Source organism: Pistacia vera, unplaced genomic scaffold, assembly GCF_008641045.1.
Source record: "Pistacia vera cultivar Batoury unplaced genomic scaffold, PisVer_v2 Contig737, whole genome shotgun sequence".
Taxonomy (NCBI): Eukaryota; Viridiplantae; Streptophyta; class Magnoliopsida; order Sapindales; family Anacardiaceae; genus Pistacia; species Pistacia vera.
The window spans coordinates 415,227-430,484 of record NW_022196598.1 but is presented as its reverse complement, the minus strand read 5'-3'; the positions used below and the strand labels follow the sequence as shown (position 1 = coordinate 430,484).

At 35.4% G+C, this 15,258-nt stretch overlaps 2 protein-coding genes across 3 annotated transcripts; both read right to left on the bottom strand.

Annotated features, from left to right (window-relative positions):
- Positions 1–2,511: 2,511 nt before the first annotated feature.
- LOC116115324 (putative ribosomal large subunit pseudouridine synthase SVR1, chloroplastic) lies at positions 2,512–6,989 on the bottom strand. The gene is made up of 10 exons (XM_031401483.1): positions 6,399–6,989; positions 5,845–5,924; positions 5,527–5,627; positions 5,326–5,398; positions 5,042–5,135; positions 4,903–4,951; positions 4,426–4,576; positions 3,950–4,006; positions 3,610–3,665; positions 2,512–3,153 (listed from the first exon to the last, which is right to left on the bottom strand). Exons 1-10 carry the CDS (start codon positions 6,904–6,906, stop codon positions 3,093–3,095), a joined length of 1,230 nt encoding a protein of 409 aa, XP_031257343.1. The 5' UTR covers positions 6,907–6,989; the 3' UTR covers positions 2,512–3,092.
- Positions 6,990–8,868: 1,879 nt separating this feature from the next.
- LOC116115364 (glycerol-3-phosphate dehydrogenase SDP6, mitochondrial) lies at positions 8,869–13,990 on the bottom strand. 2 transcript variants are annotated; one of them, XM_031401521.1, is made up of 7 exons: positions 13,534–13,989; positions 11,978–12,451; positions 11,138–11,469; positions 10,689–10,849; positions 10,139–10,397; positions 9,317–9,615; positions 8,869–9,227 (listed from the first exon to the last, which is right to left on the bottom strand). In XM_031401521.1, coding segments are annotated over exons 1-7 (1,887 nt in total). In that variant the 5' UTR covers positions 13,895–13,989; the 3' UTR covers positions 8,869–9,226. The 2 variants fall into 2 exon arrangements, with proteins under 2 accessions (XP_031257381.1, XP_031257383.1); XM_031401523.1 differs by lacking the exon at positions 8,869–9,227 and having other exon boundaries at positions 9,234–9,615; positions 13,534–13,990.
- Positions 13,991–15,258: the final 1,268 nt, after the last annotated feature.

The following is a 15,258-nucleotide window of genomic DNA, read 5'->3' as shown; positions in this document are numbered from 1 at the left end:
TTCAATATTGCATTATGTGATTTTGTGTTTAATGTCCTTCTCTGAAGAGCTGTTCCATTTCCGTGAAGTATCATTTACGCAAGCAAGCATCTTGTACATGTAACATAAAACATTGCAATCGAAACAATGCATTTTGTGTATTTATTTATTTCTTTTCCTCCCAAAATTGGGTAAGTTTACAAATCCTTGCATTAACCAAAAGCGCTCATAAAACTAGTAAAATAAAACTCTAAAGATTACATCCAATAAAGCATCAGACATATAGAGTACACAAACAACTTGCACATGGATTCACTCGACTACTTTACATTGCTCAACACCATCTTCAACATATATCATATTCAAACAATTATGCACAAGGTCAGATATCAGACTTTCTTCTTGCTTGAGCCGACCTAGTTCAATTTTCAACTGCCATGAACAATTGACCAAAAAGAAACAAAAACAAAAGAAAAAAACACTGTCAGAATGCAACTTGACTCCTCAAATGCCCGAATATACCTCCTCGAATGCACAAAAACAATGTCAAAATACAGCTTGACTCCTCAAAAACCCGGATATACCTCCTCAAATGCACAAAAACAGGTCTAGCCATCACTTCCAGCACACAAACACTGCACCGAAAACACTTCTGGAATCTGCCTACAGTGCAACAATGCAGTTGCAATAGTTGCACCAAAAAATTCTGCATTTTCACCAAATCCAGCCATTTTCACCAAATCCAACCAATATGCAGATTTGAATTCAATGAAATCAACCTCCATACCCTGCATTAATTACACTTTCTACAACAAAAACTCTCTTGCAACCAAACACCAAAACCCCATAGACAAGCGCCCCTAAAACGATTCCCCCTTTCATCAAAATCTTAACTTTCTCAAAATATGAATCCAAAACTTCATTTTTTTCACGACCTAGTTCTGCAATGAGTAATGACTTTGTTTATTAAAAATGAAGATTGAGATATGTACAAGAACTTATGGGTTTTGGGATTGAGTTTATTAGTGAAAGTGAAAACAGTCAAGGTACACATACAAGCAATGGCGGTGGCTATGGTGATTGAGCTCTGGCGGTATGCGGCGGCGGTAGGAGCCGTTGAGAGTGGTGGTCGCATGGTGGTTATCCCAAGTGAATTTAGTAAAATAGCTATGTATATCCTCTTTTTTGCCCTTAAAGCTTCTTCCTTTGCCACTAATGTGGGTGGATCGACAAGATCAATGGTTGGCTACTGGTCTTGTTTGTTAAGTGAAGCCATTACTCGATCAATGCTAAGAGATGTTGGAATAGGCAAGGATGCTGGCACTAGTCTCGCTGCTGGTGATGGGTCTTTAACAGATACAACTCTTTTTTATTGCTTCGCCTCAACCAAATCAATAGGATCTTCTATTGAGGGTGGCTTTTTGGGAAAAAAATGGAATTTCATAAATTAATGGAAAGGTTGATGAGATAGGAATTGTAAAATTTGATTTGAGATGAAGATGAAATTAGGGAAGGGAATTTGATTTAGGTCGCACAATGTGGGAACTGGGAAATTTGGGTTTGAAATTATATATATATTTTAAATTTTTGGAGATTAAGAACTATGGCCCACATGCCACATGTCATTGATGTGGCACACCACCTGGCGTGCCACGTCAGTGCGTACGCTCTCTCTTTGTAAGAGAGAGCGTACGCGTAGTGTTGTTGTTTGGAATTTTCATGATATCTTTCGCCCAAATGATTAGCTCAATAGTAAGTGTTTTGATAACTGAATCCCAACTAGTTAAAGGGAAAACCGGTTTTAATTTAATATTTTATAATAAATCGGATTTTTTATTTTTTACTTTAATTTAATATTTTTTATGATAAACCGGTCTCAGTTAACTGGTTCCCATATTCTCGTAAACCAGTAACCGAACCGAAAAATCGGTTTTTGTACTTTTTTTATCCGAAACCTAACCAAGATAAATGGAAAACCGGTTTAGTTACCGATTCGGTTCGGTTTTTGCATTTTTTTTTAACACCCCTAACAAATATGGTGCTTCTAAACAACAACATTAATTATATGGATATTGTGACGATAAATTAATAATGATGTCTTTATGTAATCCTAAGTTTCAACTTTAAAGTATAACTTTGATGTTTACCAGAATTTCTTGCTGATAAAGTAACAATTTCCTTAAAGATTCTGATATGATTCCTCAGTTGGGCCTGATGTGAAGTGATTAGTAAGTTTGGTCGATAAGTGGGCTCTTTTATTGAGGTAGTCAGTCTGAATCCTTTTCCTTGGATTGCTTCAACCTCAAACAATGAATTTTAGCCTCAACAGTTGAGGTTTCTTATTCCCATATCAGATTTCCTTCACTTTACGCTTTTGGTTTTTTCTTGGGTCAAATTGGGCTCAAAATCCTATCCCTATTCGTTTCTGTAGTTGAAGAGCTTCAACCTTCTCAACTTATGAAGGATTTTCAGTAATAAAACAAAATATTAATAACAAAGATAGAGAAACAACAGAAGATCCATGGTTTGGGTTCAGAAGGGGAAAAATACTATAACATTGATTTAGGAAGAAGCCAATTTTTTTTTGCGAACAGAACTGCATATACCAAGTCACAAAATCCTATTACGTAGATGTCAGAAACATTTTTAGTCCAGATTGGGCCTCAAAAATGTGTAAAAGCAGGATACCTTCGATCTCAAACAACCAGCAAGCTGAGTTTAAGCTAAATAAACACCAATTGCAGGTTCTTCCTATACATTTTCATTGCATACGTATAAGATTTTGCTTGCAACTCTTGCCAGTTACCCGTTTACAGAGACGGTTTTGATTGATGAAAATTTTCCATCACCAATGAAGTTTTGACACTTTTTTCTGTTTTAGACTTGGATAGCCTTCTGTTTCACTATGATACAAATCGCTGTCCCTGTCAAGTATATAAGGCAGTCATCCTCATGATTCATAGACTTCCTCTAAAAGGGGCAAGGGACCCTTCAACATTCTCACTGATAAACATCAGCGATACTCCAGACAGAACTGTGAAGCCATGTTTCGTCTGACTGTACTTTGCTTGAAGAAACAGAAATGATGTGCAAACTCCCTGCTTTGTAGCAACTCAATTCTTCCAACCGATCGATTTAAGATCAGACTGTTTTAATTCCACGTGCTTTCCAAGCCTGAAATTCATGAAACAATCAGCACAAATTTCGAAGCTTTTAGCCAACGAGGATAAAGTAACATGGACACGTGCTTTTTCAGCTACCAAATTTGCTCACTATGATAAGTCTGTCTAGGAAGATACATGCAACTTATGTAATGTAAGACTTAGTAATAGTGTAATATTAATAACTTGTATCTTTAAGTTTTAACTTAGTCAAAATATCACTTGAAGATTCTTAAAACCCTATTGTACAAATTAGTTAGAATTAGCTCAAAAAAGTTACAAACTTTATTGTGATTGAATGTTTGCACCATTGTCCCGATATGAAGTTCCAGGGTTCACCACTGGCTTGGACAATGAGATCACAAATGCATGCTGATTTCGAGTGATGGGAAAAAAAAAAGGTAAATATTACTTAAAGAAAAAGAGGTCCACCCTCATAATGTTCTCAGACAAGGATGAAGAGAATTACCCAAGATCTGAAGGAAGTCTGAACCCACCAATCCTTACTCGTTTTAATGAGTAAATCTGGAGAAACAATAACAAAAATAGCTCACTTAAGTACCATTGAAAAATGAAGCGGATGGAAAAAAGAAGAGCACAAATAATCCATATATGCAACGCCCAGTGGTGTCACCAAGGATACCACCAATGTCCGGATTTTATCAAAAATAAACTTCATCAGCATATAATCATAAAATGATTACAATCCCACTAATTTTCATGGTATCCACTCACTTGAAAAAAATCAATAAAATTTTATGAATAAGTTCAAGTTATGATTGCATGTCAAAAATCTTTCCTAAGCTGACCTCAAGTCCAGCGTTCTTCACAAGTTCTCGAACTTCATGGTTCCTCCCTTCATGAACCTGCATGAATCCAGTTTAAGCAACTAGGACTAATCTTGTTTAATATAGTTGAAAAGAATAAAAAGAGTATAATATTAAGGCTGTCTAGTCAAAAAATTTGTTCCCACTTCATATCCTCACCGACGATATAAATATGGGAGAGATACATCCCCAAGTAAATGGGTTAAAGTGACACCCACAAAACATAGAAGAGTACAACATACTCCATATTAAAAAAATCCAATAGAAAACCAGCCACAAGTATCAGTTGCTCTTAACCCAAACAAAACTAGTAACATCTCAAAGCTACGGTAGATCATGTAACGGATATATTGTAAGTGGAGGAAATCTAAGCAAGTTTGTAAGTGCCACAGAATGAATGCAATTACATAGTTTATTGAAACAGTTACAGCTTACAGGCATGGAAATAGATAACATACCACAACACGAAGACGAGGTCTTGAAATATCTGGTTGTCGTGGTAACAACTCCACCAAATCTGGAGTACAATGGGTGCCTTCAATAACTGTTCCTTCACTGATGGCTATTAAGTGCCGCCTATTTACTGCACCATCTATGGTTGCAATGTATCTACGGAGACAGAACGTACAGATGTTTGTAATCAGGAAATACATTTTTATGGGAATCACACAAGTTAACCTCAAACATAACTGTCAGGAAACAAAAGAAAGAATGGGTGCATAAGTTCAAGAAATGACAATAACATTAAAATGCATAACAAAGTACTAGAGCTGAAAATTTCAGCCCTCTGGCATTCATAAAAAAATGAGAGAAAAAAAAAATTAAAAAGAGAGAGGGAGAGAGGGAGAAGCATTTTATGTGAAAACAACCATCTTTCTTTTGTAATAATCAAACAGAGTAGTCCGTCATTACTGATAATAATGGTGAAACCTTACTCTTTAGGCAACTTAGATGAAGGATGTGAAACTTCCTGAGCAAAATCTCCTGGAAACATATAACATTAATATGGATTAGATAAATCACTTCAATTGAAAATCCTTCTCATACAATATTCATGTGTAGTAGTATACATACCATCATTAGTCACTATAATCAATCCTGTTGTGGCAACATCAAGGCGACCAACAGTGAACAATCGCGGTCTAGGTAGTCCTGGATTTCTTTTATCCTGTAAATGCAAACAGTTTATGAATAAATTTTAAAGATACAACTGTTGAGTAACATATACATATATAATTTGATAATATCCCAATAGAACTGACTTCAATTTAGTTTCCTCTACTCAAAACCTTTTTTCCCACCAATTATCACAATATATAACTCAAAAAGTAGACTCAAAAACTGTAACCAGCACATACCCAACTCTTCATATAATCATCAAATAGACTAATGACAGACTTAAACTCCTTCTCCCCTGATGAACAGATGTACCTGCCATAAAATGATTAAATTAATCTAAACATAGCTTCTAAAGTTAAATTTAGAATAGACAAGACAAAAAGGACCATTCACAAGGGTATTAGGTAACAACTGCAGGTAAAAGAATAAAAATTACAAACCCTTTTGGTTTGTACAGCGCAAGATACACTTTTGGCGGCAATTTCTTAGGAAGGCGTTTCCCATTTACATAAATGATATCACTAGCAGGATCAACTCTAGTCTGCACATCATCACAAGTAACAAAGGCTTAAATTCTAGATGCTAAACATGATAATCCTAGCATTTAATACTTGTGCGGTAAACAAATCAAAAAAATAATTATGTCTCTTCTCCTTTGATAGAGCAACCTATACCAATTATAGCCTATTAACAAACAAGGTACAACCAACAAAAAATAATAATAATAATAATAAAAAAATAAAAAATTAAGAGCTCACCTGAGGAGTATTGCATACAGAACCATTTACAGTCACTCGACCTTCAAATATTAGCTCTTCACTACCCCGTCTTGATGCCACTAATAACATATATAAATAGCTCAAACCATTACTAGCAATTTCAAGACTATTATACAAAAATTTATTGTCAAATTCCTCTTCCACTTGAATACACAATTTGGATTTATACAGTTCAACTGCACACTAATCATTCACCAAAACAAGCCAGAAAAAATATATCTTAAGTTAACAACTCGTGTCTCTACATCAAATGCCTTTTTGAAGCTATTTTAAGTGTTCTTCTTACTCAAGAAGCACCAATTAAGTACCTTTTAAACCATATCACAGAAGAAGACACGCCACTATATGAAAAATATGAGATACTAAAGTCCTAGGTAGCATTAAGAAATCAAATTATCATTTACGCGTCATGTCAAGTAAGAAGTGATATCACTTATATGAACATTTTGGGAACATAAAAGCACTTAATGGTTATTGAGAAGCACTTCATGGCGTCAAAAGTATCTAAAGAATATAGATATATTATATATTACCACCGGCTGCAGCTAAGACTTTACTGAGGCGTTCAGGGGGGTCTCTGAAGTTGTCATTATAAAATCTACGAGCGGCTTTGGAAAGCTTTACATTCTTAGCACCTCCATCACCATCGTTCTTTTTCTTCTTCTGTTTGGGCTTCTGGGTCTTGGCATCGGCAAGAGCGTGGATGAGACGGGCAGGCGGGTGGGTTTGGAGTTTGAGGTTGCCATCCTCCCCACGCACAATCCAGGGAATGAAGAGCTGTTGGGGCCCACCGAATTCTTCGTCGTCGTCGTCATTTTCTTGAAGTTGGCGTTGGTGTCGAGGGAGGGTGGTTTGTGTTGGTTTGGGCTTTGGTGGAGCAAATGAGATGTTGAATTGAAGGGAGGAAGAAGAAGAAGAAGAAGTAGAAGTTGAAGAGGAAGAGCAAGTGATGCGAGGGCGAGTACGGAAGAGGGAGAAAGAGGGTCTTGAGAGGAGTGAAGAGAAGAGCGTTGCTGTTGAAGTTGTTGCTACCGAAGCCATTCTTGGCTTTCTGAAGTGATGAAAATTGAGGACGAATTCCGCCACTTGGGGTTGGTTTTTATTTGCGCTTACGCAGTCCGCTATTCTATCCAATGCGATTTTTTGTTTTAACAAAGAATATATATATATATATATATATAATGCGATTTTTTGTTTTAACAAAGAATATATATATATATATATACACACAATTGAGAACATGGAGCGTGTTTATTTAAGTTTATAAGTTGGTCAAACTCATTTATAAGTTCTAAAATTAAACTGATGTGTTTATTTATAATTTTTTTGAGTTTATAAGTTGAGCTTATAAACAAAAAAAAAAAAAGTTAGGGGGAGGTACTTTTTTTTTTTTTTTTGGGCTTATAAGCAGAGACCAAGTATATTACTACATTATCCTTATTTAATTTTAAAATTTCATAGTATGCCCTTATTTAATGTAATACCTTTTTTAGTCATTTTATAATAAAATGTACTTATAAGGCACATTTTACCAAATACGTTAATTACTTATTAGTCACTTATAAATACTTTAACCAAACACGTAATTGTTTAAAATTTCAAATACTTATAAGCTAAAATTAGCTTATAAACATTTGTTGCTTATAAACTAATTTTCATAAGCTCGGACAAATACCCCCATAGTTTGATGAATTCATGGAGTTAGCTTAATGGACAAAGAGGTTTGCTCCCTTCCTTGGGTTTTTGAATTCAAACCTTAGGGTCACCTGCTACAATAATATTGTGGGTTACGATCGAATTTGAATCTAAAGTCTTATCAAACCCTATAATCTTTAAAAAGGGAAAACGTGCGTTTGGTTTATTATTTCTATCCATATTTCCAATTTTATTCCCAAAATATTTGTTTGTTTAATTATTTAGGAAATACTATTATATTTTTTTAATTTTTTAGACCCCTTAAGTTTATTTATTTCATAAATACCCCCAGAAAAAAGTTTAAAAATTAACAAAAACACCCCCACCCACCCACCCATAGTTGCCAGATTCCGGCAACCACCGTTAGTAGTAGCCAGAATCTGTCACAATGACCTACAAACGACCGGAACTGGTCGACAATTCGTCGATCTGGCCATTGCAAAGAAATGATTGTCGTTGATCAACGACGGCCATTTCTTTGGCCATCACTGACAGCCAGATATGGCCTTTTTCGGTCGTTAACGGCTAGATCTGGCCATCGATCTGGCATTTTCCTGCCAGATTTGTGGATCTAGCTGAAAAGGGCTAGATCGATGCATGTCCGGCCAAATCCGACTGGTCTGCATCGTAACACCAGATTTCGACCAGATTCTGGCGGTGGTGGCCGGAATCTTGCACTATGGGTGGCGGGTGGGGTTATTTTTGTTATTTTATAAAATTTTTATATATTGGGGTGTTTAGTTAAATTAGCAAACCTAGGGGTTTTTTTTGTAAATTTTTAAATTTTATCTCATAATAATCACCCTATTCAATTAGCCAATACTATCTCCAAAATCCTATTCAAAATAATAAATCAAACGCACCCGTCTTTTAGCTATTTACATGCCCATGAGACCGATGAAACCCCAAGCCTTGTGGAAACAAATTATAGGCTTAACCATCCTATTAAACCCCCATAGATATGTTGTTTGTTAATATAAAGTCTCATAGGTTAGTTGTTCATTAAGTATTAACATGAAGAGATCTCAAAATTACGAAGACTTGACGAAGGAGATTAATCTTCTTGGTTAATGGTTAGCAACATTTGCAATTATAAACCTTTAGACACAACTATTTTTTATTTGTATTTTTGCTTCCCACAAATTGGTTATTCAAGTATACAATGGTAGACTTATAAAAAGTATAGGAGGTATTATGATTATTTAAGTTTCAAGAAGCCTGGGTTTATAGAAGTGGGACAATAAATGTATGCAACAACAAGAGCTTGGCAACGAAAGTGGGACAATAAATGTATGCAACAACAAGAGCTTGGCAACGAAGTCAATTCAATGCAATTCTGCATTTCTTTATTGAAAATATACAAGAAAAAGAACTGACAACTAAAAAATGTAATCACAATTCTTCACTAGTTTCAGTAACAATAATTATAAAAAGACCTTGGAGAAGTGGCTGAATGAAAATGGGAACCGGAACGCAGAAGAATTGGATCGTTATTTTGATAGACACCAGTGTGACACAAGCTCAAAAGTGAGTGAATTGGACAAGAAGTGGTTAATTTTTTTTTTTTTTTTTTTCACGCCAGCACAACCTTGGAGACTTACTGGAAGAGGGATTAAGCCAAAATCAATCTCTTAAAAAAAAATGAGCTTTTGCCTGAACTTAAGACCCTAAAACAAAGTGAAAAATGAATCATGATCAGTAGGGGATTTTCTGATTTACCAAAGCGAAATGAATGGGAAATGCTTATTGGACATACTAATTGTGCTTCCCGTCATGGAACTGAGCATTTTTTGAGGATTTGAAAGTCTCCAAGAATTCTTTACTCTTCTGAAACTCTTGCTTCCGCCTTGACTTATCCCAATTGTGTTCCTTGGCTAATATCTCAATGATGCGTGGCAATGCCCTGCCTGCTGCATCAGTGTCAAGGAATGCAAGCCGAGATCTTCTAGCAATGAAATCTACAGCAGATTCACAGTATTCATATCGGGCACAGTAAGCAACCTCAGCCTCTAAAAAAGGGTACCCATGGGCAAGCCGCTTTCCCAAACCTTCATTCTATACAGTTAAAAGATGGATTTATGTTAACCACCAAAAGAAAGAACTACATGGTCACATCAAAACACAATATACATGATATGCACCACCATATTTCGTACAATAATCTTATCACATGGAAAAGAAAATATTTCCAGGGAATCAAAGTATCCAATATGGTCAACTCCAGACAAACTATGATCACAGGTATAAAGTAGAACGCACACCATATACACTACCGAAAATGTAAAATATCCAAGCTTGTCTGTCAGACTTAGATGAGCTATATACCAATTGTTAAGGTTCAAGAACTGTGGTATTCATATTGATGCAAATGAGGATATCACTTACAACGGATATTTAAAAGTTATCTAGATTTTCAGCAGCACTTGAAACCAATAAATGTACATTCGAAACTTGTTTTACTTGGGGCACTCCAACATCCATAAATGATCTCAATTTCAATTCCTATCAATATTAGGGATTTAGGGTTAAGTTTGTGTATCTATTAGAGTTAAATTCATACAGAGCAAGACAAACCAACCTGAGCTATGGTAGCAACTTTTTCTGCCAATGTGCCATATGCATGAGACAGATGCTTTGCGGTAGCAGTGTCCATAACCCCTGGAACAACTTTACCACCATACGTCCTTTTCATGCGTACATATTGTTGAGCAAGAACAGTGAAATGTGAAGGTTCCCATCCGTCTCCACCAATAAGCCGCAGGTTATGCGTTAAGCATCCATTGCTTGGACTCAACTTTCCAGACTTTATAGCGGCATTAACTGCATCTTCTGCCATGCTGCAAATGGTTCTAGTAAGCACAAAACTCATGTGCAAAGAAAAAAAGAGAGAGGCAAGAAGGAATAAGAGGAGTAGAAAATTAGCTTGTGAAAATAATTTTGGCTAATAAAAGGTCACAAGGAAAGGGACATATCACTAGGGAAGAGATTACTACATAAGGTACCAATACTATTGAACATGCATCAGAGGTAGGCAACACCTCTACATCTGCATATTTGCACTAACCTTTGTATGGAAACCCTCCAATAATCTGTTAACAAACACTATCAGCTAGTTGATCAAACATTACCTTCGGTATGTTGTCCACTTTCCACCAGTAATTGTGACCAAACCAGGATAATCTTCACATACAACATGATCCCTGGAGATACTCTCAGTATTCTTTGCTGATGGATCCATTGCCAATGGTCGAATACCACTCCACGCAGAAAGAACATCTGTGCGTCGTACCTATTATTTTTCACCATTACTTAAGTATCCACAAGCAGACTGAGTGGAGAAAGAAAAAAGGAATGAGATAAATTGAGTCACTAGCATTAAAAGTACTTCAATTATTAAGAATTTAGACACCATATCTAGCAAAATGATAATCAACTGATGAACCACAGACGAAATAGTATGCACGAGTGTACCTATTTGATTCAGAAAGAAATTTCACATTAAGAATACTCTTAAAAAAAATCGCCAAATAAAACAATTGCACAAAATCAAGGGGTCTTATTTGCTAAAATTTCACACCTTAATATTAAGGTAATCACTTATGGCATCCAGTATAAACTGAATCTCATCTTCATGTGGTTCTGGAAGCAAAGTTATGCTAGTGTTAGAATCTGTCGTGCCAGCAACAGTTCTTCCCAGCCATGGCAGCATGAAAATCACACGTCCATCCTTGGTTTTAGGAACAATCAAACCCATTCCTTCAGGAGAATAGTAATCAGGTAGAATAATATGAACACCACTGCTTGGACAGATTATAGGTTGTACATTTTTGTCAGCCATTTTCCTTACAGCATCACAAAATGGCCCAGCCGCATTCACAACAACTTTTGCATAGGTATCAAATTCTTTGCCTGGTAACATATCATTTGCAGTGAGGGTCATGACACAATCAATTTACTAACACTTGTTACATAAAAACTTACTACACATCACTAGCATCAAATTGAAGCAACAAACTGATAAGCATTATTCAGTATCCATGTGTTTGATTTTATGAAGTAAAGTGACTTCAGCTAACTTTAATACGTGCACTTGTAAATCAAGAACTTCAAAATTTGCTCAAAATACAAAACCAAAAATTAATAGACTCCAACAGCTAAATGATTCTTTAATTTCAGAATCCTCTTATTCATAGATTAGAAATCTTTTACATTTTATTAATAGGTAAAAGAAAACAAAGACATAAAATTGAACCAGGAAAGACAAATATATACTGCGTCAAACAGGAAAGACTTTCAGGTGAACTAGCAAGGAATTGAATAAAAGTTTAAAAAAAAAAAAGAAAAAGAAAAAAAGGCAAATTGTAACTGATAAAAGTTTAGTTAATATAATTGTATAGAAAGGTTAAGCTTTTTGTACCTGATAATTTGTTTCGAATTCGAGCACCAATTATCCGTTCGCCAGCCTCTTCCTTAATTAGGGATACAACTTCTGCATGGTTAAGCACCACTGCACCAGCTAATGCAGCAGTGCATGCTAATCCAACATTAAGACGAGAGTCATTCATCTGCCCGTCATAGTAAACCACTGTACCCCTCAAGCTTCTATCTTTACCCTTCCTTGCAAGAGTGGGGAAGAGCTCAGCAGCCTCTTGCGTAGAATAATATCTAGACAGATGTAACAGGCGCCGTCCTGCGACCAAATCGTACATTTTCAAGCCCATCCAGTAGTATACTACCTCAAACCAATCAAAACAGGGTGTCATGCAAGGCAAAGCATTGCAGAGATGTGGTGCATTCTCAATAACCTGTTTACGCTCCTCAAGTGCATGAAATACCAGCTTCAATTGCCCATAGTCAAGGTTAAAGACAGCTTTCTCTAAGTAGCGGACTCCTACAAAATAGTATCAAATAAATAACTAATTAATAAGAAAGAAACAAAACATAAGGTACAAGTCCTTTTGCATATATCATAAAATAGTTAAATACTAGCAATGTAAGTATTTATTGCAACGCACTTGCCAGCCAATTAAGACAAAAGACATTCTTGAAGCAGAAAAAGAAGATATATAAATTTCAGTACCAAAAGACTATTTCTGAATTTCTAAGTCAAATTAGAATACCATATAACAACTCTACTCTCAACATATAGGCAAGGCAAATCACTGTATCAATATAAATGAACGGTTACGAGTAAGACTTTTTACTATAAAGACCCACAAACATAAACCAGATAAGAAGAGATATGGCTTATGTCAAAAGTTGGTGAGTTCCAAATGTTACCCATTTCTGTAAATTCAAATGCAAAAGTCCGGCACCTCACAGTTATACCACCTCATCCATAAATCAATCCCATAAAATCATACTGTATAAGCATTTATTTTCTGTTTCATCCATGACAATCAGTACCAATATTGGTAATTAATTTTAATATATATATGTGTGTGTGTGTGTGTTTAAGGAACAACGGCATAGTCACAAAGAACCCAAAATCATACTGCAGCCTTCAAAATATATCCCTCGAAACAAACAAGCCCATCCAGTTAGTGCTCATGCACATTTCTTTTTCCCAGAAAAGAAATAATAGAAAGTTCTATTAAAATTCAAAAAGTATTTTTACAGGAAGCAAAAAGGGGCCATATTTGTTACTGGCAGGTTAACATTACTGGGCTAGTTAACAGAACTACTATAATATTGAATGCTACAATGAAGGTATACGCTATTGTTGCTATTGTTACTGCAGTTGTTTCCGGTTAGCTATCCTCGAAAAGTGTCATTACTTTCAGAAGTAACAAAACGTTGAACAAGAAAAGTCTAAAAGATAAACAAGAAAAGACTAACCAAACGGTGCCTAAATATAAAGAAGCCATTCATTCCAAAATTCGAAAGCCATCACTAAATTTCTATACACAAAAAACATTCACAATTCATCAATACAACAATAACACAAATATGGTTGTATATCCAATCACATACCTCCGTGAATCAGCTTCGTCGATCGTGAAGACGTACCGGACGAGAAATCCTCTCTTTCAACGAGTCCAACGCGAAGGCCTCGCGTGGCAGCGTCAAGAGCCACGCCGGAGCCCGTGGCGCCACCTCCGATCACGAGAAGGTCAAGCGGATTACCAGAGTGAGCGCCGATCAAAGAAGACTCCTGAACGGCTCTGGACGGAACCACGCCGTTTGAGTCGTTTATCTGACGCTTGATGGCGTCGAGCGAGAGAGAGCTTCCGCGGTCGTTTCCGGAGAGCGACGGAGCGCTCAGTAGAATTGCGGTGCCTCCGGCTGCGGCGGCAATTGCGGCGCCGAGACGGCGGATGCGAGTGGCGGACATGGAAACGATGAGGATGATGCGTGTATGAGGAGCTGGCAGTAAGTGGGACAAAGAAGAAGATGATCTGAGTTAAGAGAAGAGTAAAATGAATGCGTTGGGAATCGTTCACGGGAAAATTTTATTAATTTACTGAAATGCCACTGTGCTGGAAGAAGTTGCACTGTACCCCCTTTTTTATATTTTTCCTTTAAATCTAACCTCGGCCGTATAAAGATACAAATAAAAATGAGTTTTCCTTTCTTTTTTCTTTTTTTTTTAAATTATATTAAATATCTTTATTTTTTGTGAGTTGAAAAATAACTTATATGTAAAAGTTTTCCCAAAAACAATTCTATTTTAAAATTTTAGTCTCAATTAGTACAAATTACTCTTTGTTAACTAAAAAAATAAAAAAAAAATAATACTTATAGATTTTCAATATAAATAAGTTTTTATTCGTGTCAATTACTCAAGATTTTTAGCTAAAAAATTATATTTTAGTTTAATAAATGCTAAAATTTTGGAATAAGTTATTATATATAGAGAGAGAGGAGGCTATTTTTAAGTAGAGTCCTAAAAAATGAATTATTTATTTTAATTATTTTTCTTTTTAAATCTAAACTACAAGGAGGTTCTGTTTGCACTGTTTAGTAGGTTTTTGGTAAAAAGAGAAAGTATAAGGAGTTTTCAGTAAAATAAAATCATGTGTGGTTTTTGGTAATTTGAGTGTCTTGAAAATTAAAACGTGGCGTCCCACCACGTCTACGCGTCTCAAAGTGTGCATGGCTCGTGAGCGTGACTCACCTTAAATAAAAGAGTCGTGAGTGCGATTAATAAGGAAGGAGGGACATTTGGGGAAACTTAATCGGTAAATCCGTGATGTATGCATATTCCATCACAAGTTCACAGCCCTTTAATCTAGTCCTATTATTTTCCAATAATACTAAATATACATAATTTTCATATAATATTCCTTATACAATATTATATAACAAGATATTATTGAATGAAAGTTTAATTTTAATTTTAAATTAATCAATAAATAACTTATCACATAATATTGTATAAAAAATATTGTATAAAAATGATGTATGTGTATTATTACTAATTATTTTCGGTCATATAAATGAAGTTAAATGGCAAGTCTGTGATGGCTATAGACTTCATTTTCTTAATCACTTCGATCCCCAAAATTGGTGCATCACTAAAATTCCAAAATTATATTTTAAAAATATACTTTGGAAATTTTTCTTTATCTTATTCTTATTGTAGACTCAATATATTAACATCTAAGGTTTAATAATAAATCATCCATTGAAAATTTTGAAATAATAAAAGTCTCATATTATTATGTTTATCTTAAAATAAATTATGGAAAAGTAATT

What these genes read in the sequence shown, in the direction of transcription:
- LOC116115364 (XM_031401523.1), bottom strand. Translation starts at nt 13,894, where the DNA reads ATGTCCGCCACTCGCATCCGCCGTCTCGGCGCCGCAATTGCCGCCGCA. An exon ending in GTGATTACCTTAATATTAAG is followed by an intron (nt 10,850 to 11,137) that starts GTGTGAAATTTT and finishes GAAAAATAATAG; the next exon opens with GTACGACGCACAGATGTTCT. An exon ending in AAGTGGACAACATACCGAAG is followed by an intron (nt 10,398 to 10,688) that starts GTAATGTTTGAT and finishes AACCATTTGCAG; the next exon opens with CATGGCAGAAGATGCAGTTA.
- LOC116115324 (XM_031401483.1), bottom strand. Translation starts at nt 6,906, where the DNA reads ATGGCTTCGGTAGCAACAACTTCAACAGCAACGCTCTTCTCTTCACTC. An exon ending in TCATCTAAGTTGCCTAAAGA is followed by an intron (nt 4,577 to 4,902) that starts GTAAGGTTTCAC and finishes CTGTCTCCGTAG; the next exon opens with ATACATTGCAACCATAGATG. An exon ending in AGACTTCCTTCAGATCTTGG is followed by an intron (nt 3,154 to 3,609) that starts GTAATTCTCTTC and finishes CATGAATTTCAG; the next exon opens with GCTTGGAAAGCACGTGGAAT.